Source organism: Brachycentrus maculatus, unplaced genomic scaffold (genome assembly GCF_059751285.1).
Source record: "Brachycentrus maculatus isolate JH-2025_06_01 unplaced genomic scaffold, ASM5975128v1 h1tg000564l, whole genome shotgun sequence".
Taxonomy (NCBI): domain Eukaryota; kingdom Metazoa; phylum Arthropoda; class Insecta; order Trichoptera; family Brachycentridae; genus Brachycentrus; species Brachycentrus maculatus.
In genome coordinates, this window is record NW_028281307.1 from 91205 (window position 1) to 107450 (window position 16246).

The window sequence follows — 16246 nt, forward strand, 5'->3', positions numbered from 1 at the left end:
ATTTGTTTATAGACAGGCTGATTGTAAAGTCGATTCTGTTTTGACTCTTTTATTTAGAATAATGGAAAAATTATTTGACTCTTTCTTTAAATCTACGTCGTTATCTGATGTTTTATCTCCAGTTTTGACATCGGGGCGGTTTACAGGAATCGCCCCTTTTTCATTTCACATATCTCCAGGAAAGTCCAGAACAGCTTTAAGTTATCGATTTACATTTATTTCGGTGATTTTTCTTATTCTGTACGTGTCTTGTTTCGTATTTGTGACCTTGTCTGATTGGTCGCAACTAGAGGCTGATAATGATACTCTGTATATCTACTGTGAGAAGTTCAGGCTGTACACTGGTACCATAACACTCGGCAGCATCGCAATCTTCAGACTGATCAAAAAGGATAATTTGGCTATGAATCTGGAGTACACGAATGAAATTGACAAAATGCTGGAGGAGCTCGGCCACGAAAGAAACTATACCAACATCAAAAAATATTTCTTCATCGCAGTTGTAGTTCAACAGTTACAAAGTGCAAGCTGTATGTTTTACGTTACGTACATGAGCCCGATAATGACAAAATATACGGATTTCACGATGTTCCTCATGAAATATACGCCTACCTATAATATAACATTTACACAGTTCCTTTGCTCGTCCTTTATATATCTTATAATTATCAATCTCCAATCGTTGAACAAGGAAGTCTCAGAAATTTATCGGTCTCTCGACGTTGAATACTCGTACGAGCAAACGTCCATTTCGAGCGGTGTAAAAATTAACAAAAATGCCAATATACATCCCAAGAATTACATTCTTATGGACAAACTGGATATCATCTGGAGAACTTACTCGAAAATTTGCGATTGCAGCTATGTGCTCAATGAGTATTATTCTATGACTACTTTCGCAATGATTGCCGGCTCTTTCCTGAACGTTTTGTTCAACACGTTCTACGTAATGAAGTCCGTTGTTAAAAACAGCGATTCAATCAATGTGGGCGGAACATCGATGGTCATAGTGGAGACAATGCTGAATGCAACAAACATGATAATACTAATCTATGTTTGCAATAAGTGCGAACAGGAGGTATGATCAAACCATATTTTTCATCCATTTTTATTCAAATATGCATATTATCAATCAATTATTTGCAAGCATTTGTGTGTGTGTGTTGTGTGTGTGTGTGTGTGTGTGTGTGTGTGTGTGTGTGTGTGTGTGTGTGCGCGCGCGCGTGTGTGTGTGTGTGTTTGTGTGCATGTTTATATATATAAAGCATGGTTCTAAACTTCTCGGCTTTTCAAGAGTTTCAAATGATTATAAGTGTCTCAACTCAAAATGGAACTCCTACTATTATTGTATAAAATAAGATTGGAAAAACGGTAGATGCTTCATCTCAATTTAAAACACCTATAGAAAAGATATCGCTCACTCCTTTCAAGAACGTCAAAAATCAAAAAAACTTGATTTTTCAGGAGAACGTTTTTATACTTTAAAAATATAATACAATGTATTAAACATAAATATCAAGCTACTTATTGAACTTTTTACTGTGAAACAGATCTTATAAAACCTGAGGGTTTTTTCTCCATTTAAAAAATATTTAGTTTATTTAAAAAAAAAAATTAAACAATACCATTTGTTCAAAATGCAAAAAGGACATTTTCTGCCCTGTAGCGGGTAAATATTAAGTTAAAAATGTGCCGCTTTTGCTGGGATATAGTACATTTTCTGGGAATTTTGAAAACATGCGCAACTGAAAATTGACGATTTTTGATTTATGAAGTTCTTGAAAGGAGTGAGCGATATGTCATATGTTGGGTGAATAATAGTGTCGGATAGAATATAATATAATAATTTCTAGCGCCGTTACTTTTCTTTATATTTAATTTAATTTGTTTATTATTTTAACTTCATTTTATAAAAAAATGTTGTTAAACATATATGGCTGGCTTAGTATTGCACTCACCACTTTGTCAAGCTGGAATAAAGATTTATTATTATTATTTTGTATTGCCAAATACCTGTCTGATGATGTCGGCAACGGCGAATCCTAATAGTTTGTTAAATAATATAACAGTAGAAAGAGCTGATAAGTAGTTGTTTTATTCCTAAATAAGATATACTTCCTTAATGAAAAATTAGTTTAGAGGTAATATGTGAATATATTCAATTTCATATTTTTTTACAGGCTAAAGAAACAGCTCGTCTTCTCAGCAACATGATGGCTATTGAAACTAGCACAGATGTGGGGAATAAGGTAATAAATAAATATTTTTGATAAACGTGTAAAAAATATTTGAAGTACTAAGTGAAACGACAAGTTATTGACACTTTATTGATTACATTTTAATATTGGCCAAGTCAAAAGAAATGTCTTAAATTTTGTATTTCAAAAACATTGTTAACTTTGTGGTATGGTAATATAACATTCTCCTTATCATTCAAATTGGTATTATGAACAAAGTGAACGATGAATGATAAGGAGAGTAAAATTTATATTTCATGCACTAACTTTGTGATTTTCCATTTTATAATTAAAATGTAACTTTATTTTAAAATCACTATAAATATTTTATTATAACTAAGAGTATTTTAATGTCTACCAATTTCGAAGCTAACTGCTACTTTATCAAGACTGATTAATACTATTAGTATTAGTATTAATCAGTCTTGATAAAGAAGCTTTTAGCTTCGAAACCGGTAGACATTATAATTAAGTTATAATTAAATATTTTTGTTGATTTTAAAACAAAGAAACATTTTAATTTTATTAAATGATAACGAGTTTTCAAATGTCTCTTATTTTAAATACTAAACTTTCAATAGTCACTTTGTGGTAATATATTTACATTTTTAATTTCAGTTTTTATTGGTTAATACTATTTTTTCTTAAAATCTATTGTGACGCGTGATTTGATGCATTTGACTCCTCTTCATACTTCAACATCCCAAGGACACAATTCTTACATTTAGGTTAAGCTTTACATACGTATACAGTATTTGAAAATGACGAGGAAACGCGTGCCCCATAGATTTTACAAAATAGTGGTATTTACCAAGCAAAACCTAAAATTTCAAATTAAATACTTGAACTTTATAAAATTAATTAACTTTGTTTAACCACTTTTTTATTAATAGATTTATATTATCCACGGGCACTTCGTGATGAAGTTGCAATTTTAATATATTATTAGATTAAAACCAATATTTTTAGCTTTTCCACTTTTTTTTTTATTTGACCAGTGACCGGGTTTCGTCGTTACCGACATCGTCAGACTGGTGGGAGGCTATACAAATTGTTATGTTATATATAAAACAAGGCAGGAGTTGGTAACCATGATTTGATATAATTTTATTGAGAAATTAATTTAATTTGAGTGAATTCACTCAAATTCACTCAAATTAAATTAATTTCTCAATAAAATTATATCAAATCATGGTTATCATCTCCTGCCTTGTTTTATATATATAACTTTTTTATTAATACAATTTGACTTGCATAGAATGAATTATAAAAAAAATATTTAGGATTTTTACGGTATGTGTGGAAGTTTTTGGTGAGAGTATTTTAATGTTTTAGAATTAAAATAAACCCTGATGATGACAAGGTTCTCGTCAAACCGGTAGGTAAAATTGTATCAATAAAAAAGTGGTTAAAATAAAGATGATTAATTTTATAAAGTTTATAAAATGTGCCACAAAGTATCTGCGGAAAACATTCGAGAAAATTAAATAATTAAACTTATATTATTTTCAATGGTAGGTAATTTTTACATCCAATTACTGTTGCAGCTGCACCAATGTTCTACTCATATGCTACACACGTTCCCAAAATTTACGGCAGCTGGACTGTTCCAAATTAACAACACTCTACTTTTTACGGCAAGTACTTTAGTTCTTCTTATCTTTTTATTTATTTTAATACATAGATACATATTTATTTCATAAATGCATTTACTAAATGTATTACGGCTCTTTAGGCATGGCCTGTGTTGAGCCGAATACTAACATGTTAATACAATTTTTAAATATTTTTTTTAATTTTTGATGATATTTGTTTTTTTTTTTTATTATTAGATTATATACATTAAATACAGGAGATACAATAATAATTTACAGTATAAATGTTTTACAATTAAAATAATTACACCTGGACTTTAATTAAATAACTTTCTACCTTGTCCCTTCCAATGCTAAGCAACCATCGACGGACACTGTTCTTAAAGACCCGATCACTCCTGGAATCTTAATGGTTTCGGGCAGCAAATTAAATATCTTTGGGGCAAGGAATGAAAAAGTTTTTTGAGCAAAACTTGTTTTAACGGCTGGGCCAATATAGTTTTTATTTTATTTTTTGATATCTCATCAAAGATGAAGAAGAATATGGAAGTCTGGGCATTTACGGGGCTTACGACCGTCATAGGCTGGTTTAAGTGATCACTTTACACACGTGTAACATTCACCTATTCTACCCATTATAGACAACCACACTACTCAAATTCTTGGAAGTTCTATATATATGAACCAATTTAGAAACCTTGTTCATGAATCATTAGAACTTCACTAGAGACATCTATTGGTGAGATGTAAAGAAGCTTTTTATTAAGCAGAAACTCTTATATTAGTATGTGAGATCCGAATCTTGGATTATAATCACACACATGAGAAACGCCAGAAAATACCATTTTCATTTTTATTATTAAGCTTATAATTTGACCAGATAATTTATATCAAAATATTGTAGTTTTTATTTAATGCTGCCCGGGTTCGAATAATTTGTTGCGTTCTTACCTTTTCCATTTTATTCCAGGAGTGAATTAGTACTTCAGTAATCAGTACTTTGTATAATTACTTTATTTTATTTATTGTTTCGGCATTAACTTTGTGGTAAGACATGTTACAATGATTAAAGAAAACACTTGTTTTTTACGACTTTTCTATAACTATTATTATACACAGTTATTATACAGACCTGAATGATGGAAGTTTAACTTCTGAAACATGTAGTCTTTAATAAAACTCAAGTGGTAAAAAACAAGTGTTTTCTTTAATCATTGTATAATTACTGCTACTTTTTAGCTGTTCCTTATTTTTGCCTGCATTTTAAAATATTTCCTCACGATTTTGATATTATATTTAAACAATAAAATAATAGCCATGTAGTTTTTTCCACATGAATTTTATTTGATCAGCCGGTTTCGTCGTAACCGACATCAGATGATGATGTCGCCAGACTGGTCTGAAAATAGCACCGGTCTGATGATGCCGTTAACGACAAAAATGGTTGCTGGTCATATAAAATTAATGTGGAAAAAACATCATAATTTTTATTTTATTCTATAAAATGAAGTTCCACCAAGAAATGTCAGTACAAAACTTTAAAATAAAGTTTTCTTATTTTGACTTTTTTTTCAGATTTCCGGCGCTATCACAACGTACATGATCATCTTGTTCCAGTTTTCTTAAAATGTTCCAAATACACAGATATACGAGCATCAAAATTATAACTGGAATACGACCGACACTATTGTTTCAAATGGATGTGTGTTATCTGTGATTTTCTCCCTAGAGTTTCAATCTTTGGATTACTTCTAGCATTCTTGCACCTGTGTTTTAATTCTATTTAAACATTTCAATATCAATCTTGAATTTAGCAATGAAATAATTTGTTATTTTCACAGATTAATGTATCAAAAAAGTGTGCAAATAAAAAATATACTAAAATTATTTGACTTTTGATTTTAATCCATCAATTTTTTTTCACTAAAAAAAATATTTCTGGTAAATTTTATTTTTATGTATATATATATACATATACATATATATAAATATATATATATATATATTTATATATAAATATATATATAAATATATATATATATATATATATATATATATATATATATATATATATATATATATATATATATATATATATATATATATATATATATATATATATATATATATATATATATATATATATACTCAGCTAGATTCGATTTTAACCAAACGAGCAGACAAACAGACAGACACGGAACAGTGCCAAGGCATTAAACATTATTTGCCTCTTCCACATCCACGCATCACCTCATACATACCCGCCAATTTAACCACATTCAAGTATTTGACATACTTGATCGTGTTAAGTCTTCCTCTGCTTCTATTCCCAACTATATTTGCCTGATACATTCATTTTTCCGTTCTTTCCTAGCTCATTCTACGTGTTTGTAAACCAGCTTAACACACCTTTCATAATTTAATTGATAATGCTGACGCATAATCAGACTACATTCATTCTTCTTTTGCCAACTCCATGGTTTACTTCTATCGTAATGATTGGTACCAGGACTCTGATGTGTGCTGCAATTTTATATTCCGAAGGGTGATAGAGAATTCAGGATTATTTATTTACACAAAACTCGATATTATTCTAATTAAAATGTGACATTAATAGCTGTTAGGGCGCACGCTTCATTAAAAAAAGTCAATTATGGCTACATACGATATCTAATATTTCAAATGAAAATCTTACTTACATTAAATGTAATGAAAACCTGAATAATTAATCACTTTACCAGAAAATTACACATATCTGTCATTAAAATGGTTCACTTCTTGGAGTGGAGTTGAACTGTATTTGTTGAACAAGTTATTTGAGTTTTGGAGTGTTTAAGTTATAAATTACTTTATAAAATGGGAAAAACATTATACTTACACTCATTTTTCAAATCAAATTCACTGCTGGATTCAATTTCTCCATTAGTCAATGTAGGAAGATTAACTGGCATAACTCCGTTTCGTTATGAACTTGTTTCCGATAAACCAAAGACGAAATTGTTAATTTCTTACGTTATTTTGATCATTATATTTGTGCTTTTCTATTTTAGTGCCTTCTACGTAATTTACGCGCAGGATTCATATTATTTAAAAAAAGATAACGATAACCCTGCTATAATTTATATTCAAATCTTTGAAATATTTTACGCGTTTCTTATTTTGTGGTATTTATTATTTTTTCGATTTTATTCCATGGATAAATGGGGTAGCTATTTGCAAATACTTCAAGAAATCGACGGCCATTTCAATCAACTAGGAAGAGTAAAAAACTATACAAAACACAAGAAAATATTACTCGTGACAGTTTTATGTGAGCAAATATACTCGACTGGTTATAGTATGTTAACTATTTACATGAATCCTTTGGTCAATAGTTTGAAAGATCTGGCATGGGCTTTAGTTCGTTACGGTCCAACTTACCACATACTCTGCACAAGACTAGTTTGCACAATGTATGTGTACTACATTTGGGACAATCTTTCTCATCTGAGTGAAGAAGTTTTAAAACTAAGTTCATTGAGTTATGATCCCCAAAATACCAGGAAAATCAACGTAACGAATGAGAACGCTAAACCAAGAAACGCAATCATATTGGAAAAATTGCAGACCATATGGATAGTTTACGTTAAAATTTGTGAAAGCAACAGAGTGCTGGAAAAATATTTATCCATGACGTTCTTGGGAATCATAGCGTGGTCGTTTTTAACGTTTTTGGTCAACACTTTTTACGTAGTGGCTGTGTCTAAACAGTACTTGGGAGGACAATCCGTCAAACTGGACTTGTTTCTTTTGGCTTTGACTCAATGCTGCATCAGCTCTGTTAATTTAATAAGCTTGATCAGAACGTGTGATAAATGCGAAACAAAGGTTATATTTTTCTACAACATTTTGAGTGTGTCCAGATACTTGTTTACAATATAAGTACAATATAACTCCAATAAAAGAAGTTATTTTCATATTATTTTTTGACATCTCATCAAAGATGAAGAAGAATATGAAAGTCTGGGCATTTACGGGGCTGAAAGTCCAGACTTCCATATTCCTCTTCATCTTTAATGAGATGTCAAAAAATAATATGTTACATTTTTCTCTTATTGAAATTAGACTTTTAAATTCAATAAATAAAAATATATTTTTAAACATCTCAACATAGATGAATAAGAATATTTTGAGTGTGTCTAAATACTTTTTCACAAATCTGGATTATCTCCAAGTATAGGAGTTATTTTTCATGTTATTTTTTGACATCTCATCAAAGATGAAGTAGAATGTGGAAGTCTGGGCATTTACGGACCTGATGACCATCAAAAGCTGGTTTAAGTGATCATTTTACACGCGTGTAAAATTCACTAATTCTACCCATTATTCACAACCACAATAGTCCAATTCTCGGAAGTTCTATATACATATATGAACCAATTTTAAAACATTGTTCTTAAATCACTAGAACTTCACTAGAGACATCTATTAGTGAGATGAAAATATATGTAGAACTTCCAAGAATTTTAGTAGTGTGGTTGTCAATAATGGATAGAATTGGTGAATGTTACACATGTGTAACGTGATCACTTAAACCAGCCTATGACGGTCGTCAGCCCCGTAAATGCCCAGGCTTCCACAGGCGTCAAAAAATAAGAATATAGAAAGATGAATATGGAAAATGGATGGCCAACGATGAGTTACCATGAAAGAGTTACTATGACGGCGTTCAGTATTAAACGCACCATTCTTGTGAATTCTCATCTTGTTTTATTTTCTTTGTAACTTATCACTTTAAGGAAATTAAAAGTAAATTTTCTTTGTATTTCAGGCTAAAAAGTTTTCACAGAATTTAAACACATTTGTGAGCAATGAAATAGACAAAGATATCGCAGCAAAGGTATGTACAAAAATGTCTTTATACAATATATCGCTCATTCCTTTCAAGAACGTCATTAATCAAAAAGCTTGATTTTTCAGGAGAACGTTTTTAAAGTTTAAAAATATAATACAATGTATTAAAAACAAATATCAAGCCACTTATTGAACTTTTTACTATGCATTAGATTATTTAAGGTAAAACCTGAAGGTTATTTCTTCATTTGAAAAATATTTAGTACATTTAAAAAATATATTAAACAAAACCTTTTCTTCAAAATGCAAGTTTAAAATATGCCGCTTTTGCTGGAATATTGTACATTTTCTGGGCATTCTGAAAACATGCACAACCAAAAATTAACGATTTTTGATTTATGACGTTCTTGAAAGGAGTGAGCGATATGTGTATATGGCTGACTATTTTGCTAATGATTCCTATAGACGAAATTTATATGTACTGCGTATACCTATTTCTAAAATCCTCCTTGTTTAAGATAGAGTTTGTAACGATAAGCACACTTTTATCTTAAACGGATGCTACTGTTAGAATGCAGTCCAATCACTCGACACCGGCTAGAACACTCCAGAAGGGTGAACAGCCATAAAAGAAGATGAAGAAGAATACAATCCGAGCCTTATACATACAATGAGTTCTTTTGCACATGCGCTTTAAGCGTTACAGTGATGTCTTTTGAACCTAAAAAAAAAAACCTTATCCGCACCCCAATGGTGCATAGGGCACTGCTTCATATAAACGCAGTGTTATCTCGATCGTTTACACACGAAGGAAAGGTGATCAGCCCTCCGCTTCAGGTACCAGTTCAGGGTAATATTTAATAAATTTTATAGTGAAAAAATCACTTATATTTATTTGTGCCCCCCTAGGAATCGAACCCGGGACCTCCAGAACGGTAGCCGAGCGTGCTGAACATTACACTACGGAGGCGGACCTAGAGATGTGATTTTTACAAACACACATTCATTGCAAAACTAAACTAAATTCATATTATTTCTTGACGTCTCATCAAAGATGAAGAAGAATATGGAAGTCTGGGCATTTACGGGGCTGACGACCGACATAGGCTGGTTTAAGTGATCAATATGATCCGAAAAGTTAATGTTTTCAATATTCAAAACATAAACTAAATTCTACTGTTCGTTAAGTCTACACACCTTATCGCCTTCAAAAAAGATAAAATGTTTATGGTCGTTGTATTTATGAGTTAATTCTGCCGTTTGTTTTAGATGAACAGCTGTTTTTTGACATTTATATCTCTCAAGTACAAAAACCTTGATTTTATTTTTCTTTTTCAAATTAGAATTTCTTCTTAAAACAGTCACCTCACATCTCAGATATTCTTTTGTATTAAAAACCTAATATACATTGTTTTCATCCATCTTTTGCTAATTCTTTGTTTCGCTTCCATACATTAGTGTCGGTGGCAGCACTCGTTGTAAACCGCCAGTTAAGCTTTCGTGGACATATTTTCTTAGCAATTTCTCCATTCTCTAAATGTCCTTAGCCATTTTCCTAGATAAAATTAATGATTACTTTTGTTCCAGGAAATCATGATTTATGTAATCTTGCAATGTCTTATTACAATGAATGTATGTATTTGTCGATTTATGTTTTCAGATTCATGAGATATCTGGAAGTATTATAAATACATCTCCCTCGTTTTCAGCTGCAGGATTATTTCCAATAAACAATACTTTGTATTTTACTGTATGTAACATATTTTTTCTATATTTCAAAACACCCTTAAAACGCACAAACAAATATCACCTACGCAAGCTTATACAAAAATTGCCGTGTTACCCTGAATGCAATTGTTGTATTAGTCCTTTTCCAATTCCTCAATAAACTTACTTTAAAAACTTTATAAAATTAATTAACTTTATTTTAACCACTTTTTTATTACATTTTAACCTACCGGTTTCGACAAGAACCTTCTCATCATCAGGGTTTATAAAATTCTAAAACATTAAAAACATTAAAATACTCACACCAAAAACTTCCACACACTCCTTAAAAAATCCTAAATGTAATTTTTATTATTCATTGCGTGCGAATGAAATTTAAATTTAAATTAAAATCAAAATTATAAATAGTTAAAATTATAAACATATACTTAGTAAAACATTTACAAGATTCTGAGTGTCCAAATATTCTTTCACAAAATCTGGATTATCTCAAATTATCTCATATTATTTTTTGACATCTCATCAAAGATGAAGAAGAAAATGGAAGTTTGGGTATTTACGGGGCTGACAACCGTCATAGGCTGGTTTAAGTGATCACTTTACACACGTGTAACAAATACACGTGTGTAAAGTGATGACTTAAACCAGCCTATGACGGTCGTCAGCACGGTAAATGCCCAGACTTCCATATTCTTCTTCATTTTTGATGAGGTGTCAAAAAATAATAGTATAACATTAATTAAAAATGGATAGATTTTACCACAAAGTACCTACACACCGAATCAATTAATGAAAAAATACTGGACTCTTGTCGATAATTTTAGTTTCCACTATGTTTTTTTAAACATTTATATTTTCTTGTTATTTTTTTCAGATTGTGGGTGCTGTAACGACATACATGATAATTCTATTTCAATTCGCTAATGCATTTGAGAAACCGTGAATAGAGAATGCATATTAATTAGTAAAAAATCCATCACCAAAACTAAGATTTATCACAGAACCAGTTGCATCAAAAATACCAGTCACACTTTGGTTTCTTTTAGAATATAGTACATACATAGAAGCTAGACACTTAATATTTTTTAAATCATACTTTTAAAAGCACGTGAATAAACATTACAAATTTAAGAAAGGCCTTTTTATTGGTATCCCTTTAATAATTTATGATAACTTGATTTATTTATTGATTTGACGTTCGATTTGTAGCACTCCATAACTAATATTTTATTTTATTTATTGTTTCGGCATTAACTCTGTGGTAAGACATGTTACAATGATTAAAGAAAACACTTGTTTTTTACCACTTGAGTTTTATTATAGACTTCATGTTTCAGAAGTTAAACTTCATATTATAGAAGTTATTATACAGACCTGAATGATGGAAGTTTAACTTCTGAAACATGTAGTCTATAATAAAACTCAAGTGGTAAAAAAAAGGGTTTTCTTTAATCATTACTAATATTTTAAATATTAAAATCAATTAGGATCTTCTAAATTTTTTTTTTAACATTAAATGAAATGTAATTCATGACAATCATTACGCCTTGATAGGGCAATCTCAAACTACTGTCAGTAATTTCATCATGCCCTAACAAGGCGAAACAATCGTCTATTTTTTTGTTTAAAAAAATATTATAGACCCAAAATATTAGTGTTTTATTGTAATATTTAAAATGAATTTTCTTCTTCTAACCCTGATCCGCGCCAAATGGTGCATAAGGCTCTACATCGTATTGACGCAGTGTTATCTTGATCGTTACTTACACGAAAACGATGCGCACTCCTGCCTTTCAAGGACCAGTCTAAGGTTAATTTTAAATAAATATTTAATTGTAAAATCAATTATATTAATTTCCCCCTCCCCCTCTCGGAATCGAGCCCGGAACCTTCAGCACGGTAGCTAGACACGCTTTAGCCATTACACCACGGAGTAAGACTAAAATATTTACCTTCATTTAAAAATTCGTCTTTGTTGCAAGATATTATTCATTATTATTTTCAATTTATCATTAAACATACACTGTGTAACATTCACTGTTCTAACCATAACCATATAACTTAAATTTCAGGCCAATGACAGATCATTAGCTCTGTAAATAATTAAACTTCCAAATATCGTTCTCAGTAATCCTCTTCATTTATGTTCAGATATTAATTTAAAATATTTGAAAACAAATCCGACATGGGGTAAATTTTGTATTTGTGAATAAAAATGTTATTTTTTGACGAATCAACATAGATGAAAAAGAATATGGAAGTCTGGGCATTTACAGGGCTTACGACCGTCATAGGCTGGTTTAAGTGATCACTTTACACACGTGTAACATTCACCAATTCTACCCATGATTACCAACCGCACTATTCAAATTTTGGAACTTCTGACGAGATAAGCTTTTTTGAACAGAAACTCTATTTGATTTCTCTATTCGAATTCTGGATTTTAATAAATGTTGACTCAGGAAGATTATTTTTGCTTGTAATTCAAAACATTTGTTTTTTTTTGTGTTTTTTTTTTGTGTTTAAGCATTTTATTATGATATAAAGAGTTACACTCATGGTATTACATGTACCTAACGCAATTACACTTATTTTTTCTATTACTACTAATACTACTACTACTATCACGCCGTTTCCCCGCAGGGGTAGGCAGAGAGGTAGGAACGTCACACTCTTCTGTCCTGACATACACTCCTCGCCTCCTTCACATAAATCTAGTCATACATGCCCTCCGATTACGCAGACTTTTGACACCACCAGATTTTAGGTTCTGATTGATGTGATCGTGCCAATTCTTTTTCGGCCGTCCTCATTTTGTTCTCTCACTCAAATTCGCCACATATATTTTCTTAGACATTCTCTCGTTATCCATTCCCTCCACATGTCCAACTATCTCAAAGAACTCTTTCTAATATTTTCAAATATCCTTTGTTCAGCCTTACACGTTCCTTTCTTATATCATCACTATTGATTTTATCGTACAATGATTTTCCACACATTCGTCTGATGGAGCGCATTTCAATAGCGTTCACTTTGCTTTTTCCTCCATTTACCAGTACCATGTTTCGCTTCTATACAACAGTGTCGGTACCAGCACTTTGTTGGGAACCGCCTGTTTGGCTTCTATGGATATATTTTTACTACAATTAATCTGTTTCTATGCACTGTTTATTTTATTCCCTGCATTCACACTTCTCTCAATATCTTCTTTTCCATCCTTTGTGAACATGCTTCCTAGACATTAAAATTCGTGCACCTGTATTATTTATATTTTTTCTAATTCTAACAAAAACTTCTTAATCTGAATATTTTTTTAACATCTTAAAACATTCAATATAAGATCACCTTATAAAAACTATTATGTTAAAAATTTTAAAACGCTCCTACAAAACTAAAATGTCATTTCAAGCATATGTCATAATATGTCACTTTCACATGTTGAGGAATGGTAAATATCTTCCCTCTATCGAAACTGGTATAAGATCACCATGTATGTTGTTATTGCTCCGATAATCTGAAAATATTTTTTTAACAAAATTATAAATTAATATTCACCATAAATACGTACGTTTTTAAACTTATTTATAAGTGTAAGATTATAAATTTACGTGGGGATTATTTGCATTATTTATTGAACGGCTACAGCCTTTAACAAAGTACATATCGCTCACTCCTTTCAAGAACGTCATAAATCAAAAATCGTCAATTTTCAGTTGTGCATGTTTTCGGAATGATCAGAAAATTTACTATATCCCAGCAAAAGAGGCCTATTTTTAACTTCATATTTACCCGCTACAGGGCAGAAAATGTTGTTTTTGCATTTTGAAGAAAATGTATTGTTTAATTATTTTTATAAATAAATTAAATATTTTTCAAATGTAGAAAAAACCTTCAGGTTTTACCTAAAAAGATCTGTTGCATGGTAAAAAGTTCAATAAGTGGCTTGATATTTATTTTTAAAACATTGTGCTATATTTTTAAACTTTAAAATCGTTCTCCTGAAAAATCAAGTATTTTGATTTATGACGTTCTCGAAAGGAGTGGGCGATATACACAATATCAAATGTAAAAATGCACTAATGAATACACTTATAGAGAAACAAAAAGTCTTAAACATAAAGTATTAATAAAACAACAAATAGTAAGCACTGGTAAATACACGTCTCCTTCACACACTATCAGCGAGCAGCGAGAGAGAGTGAAACACAACGTTTAAATTTATCCATTATAACATAGATTAAATAATTTAAGTCAGACATAACATGCTATGTTATGTTATGCTATAATGCAGACATGCTATGTTATAATGCTGGGAACAAAGTGAATGGTGCACTGAAATCAGTTATAGCAAATAAAAACCTATCAGCGGAAGCTAAACTGGCAGTGCACAACGGAGTCCTGGTTCCAACTCTAATGTATGGAAGTGAAACATGGAGTTGGCAAAAGAAGGATGAAAGTAGACTAAATGCAGTCGAAATGCGATCTCTCAGAAGAATGTGCGACAAAACGATGTATGATAGATGTACGAATAGTGAAATAAGGAAGGAATGCAAAGCTGAGATAAGCATTATCGATAAAATTAAGAAAGGTGTTTTGAGATGGTTTGGACATGTAGAACGAATGAGTGAGGAAAGAACGGTAAAACAAATTTATGAGGCGAATGTTAGCGGGAAAAGAAGCAAAGGAAGATCGAGAAAAACATGGCACGATCAGGTATGCCATCCCAGCGATCAGGTATAACATCCCAGCATTATAGCATAATAACAAAGATCAATTAATTAAGGTCAGGTTAGGAGTCGTAACAATCGGCGGGTATGTATGAGGAGATGCATGAACGTGGAAGAGGCGAAGAATGTTTGCAAGGACAGAGTGGTGTGGCGCTCTATTCTCTCTGCCTACCCCTGCGGGGAAGCGGCGTGATGGTTATTTAGTCAATTGCTTTGTTAATTAAATTTAATCCAATTGAAATATAGGAGAAAACTATTTAAGCTGATTAATTTTTACAAAATTTTGAATTCTATTTTAGACTGTCCCTTGTTATTGCAAATGATGAATATTTACGCCCAAACCAGAATCACGAGAAACCGTCATATATATTTTTGTAATAACAGCCGGACAGTATCTGGATTCAAAACTTCTATACACCGAATGGCAAACCTCATATCCATATCCTATATTCAGTGAAGACCAAATACCGCCTATATAATGCCTTTTTTTAAATTACCTAACGTCCAAGTGACTCTGAAATCTAGCTACGGCTTATGCAACACCGTTTATCATGTCCCTACTCAGGCTTCAACTTTATAAGTTTCAAGCCTATGCCCACTCGTGAGTGGATTTACTCTTTATGTTTAAAGTTACTATGATTTCATGTGATTCATGAGTGAAAATTCTAGACAAAAACACTCGCTATATAATGCCTGCATTGCTCCTATTCTCTTATACGGTTATGAAACATGGCACCTCACAAGGGCCTAGAGTAGCCGTGTTAGCTTTGAGAATAGGTGTCTGCGAAATATTTTAGGCGTGCGGTGGTTCGACTTTGTGAGGAATGAAGAGATAAGGCGTAGGTCGCAGCAAATCTTGGTCACAACAATCGCCAAGAAAAGGCTTGGCTATGTACCTACTCCGTATGCCTCCCGACAGTCGCCATCAAGCTTGCCTCCTTTACAAGGCATCAGGCTCGCGCCGGCGCCGCCCAGGACGACTACTGCTAACATTTCGTCGGCAGCTCTCGTCTGAACTTTGCGACAGGGCCTGACTTGGAAGGACGCAAGGCAGCTGGTAGCCGACAGAAAAGTCTGGTGACAGTTTGTGGACTCATATATGCTCCACATAGGGAGCAGAAATGGT

General features: G+C 31.7%; 1 protein-coding gene across 1 annotated transcript; it reads left to right on the top strand.

Annotated features, from left to right (window-relative positions):
* Positions 1-403: 403 nt before the first annotated feature.
* Positions 404-11336, top strand: LOC148301429 (putative gustatory receptor 28b). Its single transcript, XM_088273263.1, has 4 exons — positions 404-1078; positions 2181-2249; positions 8643-8711; positions 11268-11336. The coding sequence occupies exons 1-4, from the start codon at positions 404-406 to the stop codon at positions 11334-11336; spliced, it is 882 nt and encodes a 293-aa protein (XP_088129389.1).
* The last annotated feature ends 4910 nt before the right edge of the window (positions 11337-16246 follow it).

Excerpts from the sequence above, each read along its gene's own strand:
- LOC148301429 (XM_088273263.1), top strand. The coding sequence starts at position 404 with ATGAATCTGGAGTACACGAATGAAATTGACAAAATGCTGGAGGAGCTC. Across the intron at positions 1,079-2,180 it reads GCAATAAGTGCGAACAGGAG|GCTAAAGAAACAGCTCGTCT; the intron begins GTATGATCAAAC and ends ATTTTTTTACAG. Across the intron at positions 2,250-8,642 it reads GCACAGATGTGGGGAATAAG|GCTAAAAAGTTTTCACAGAA; the intron begins GTAATAAATAAA and ends TTTGTATTTCAG.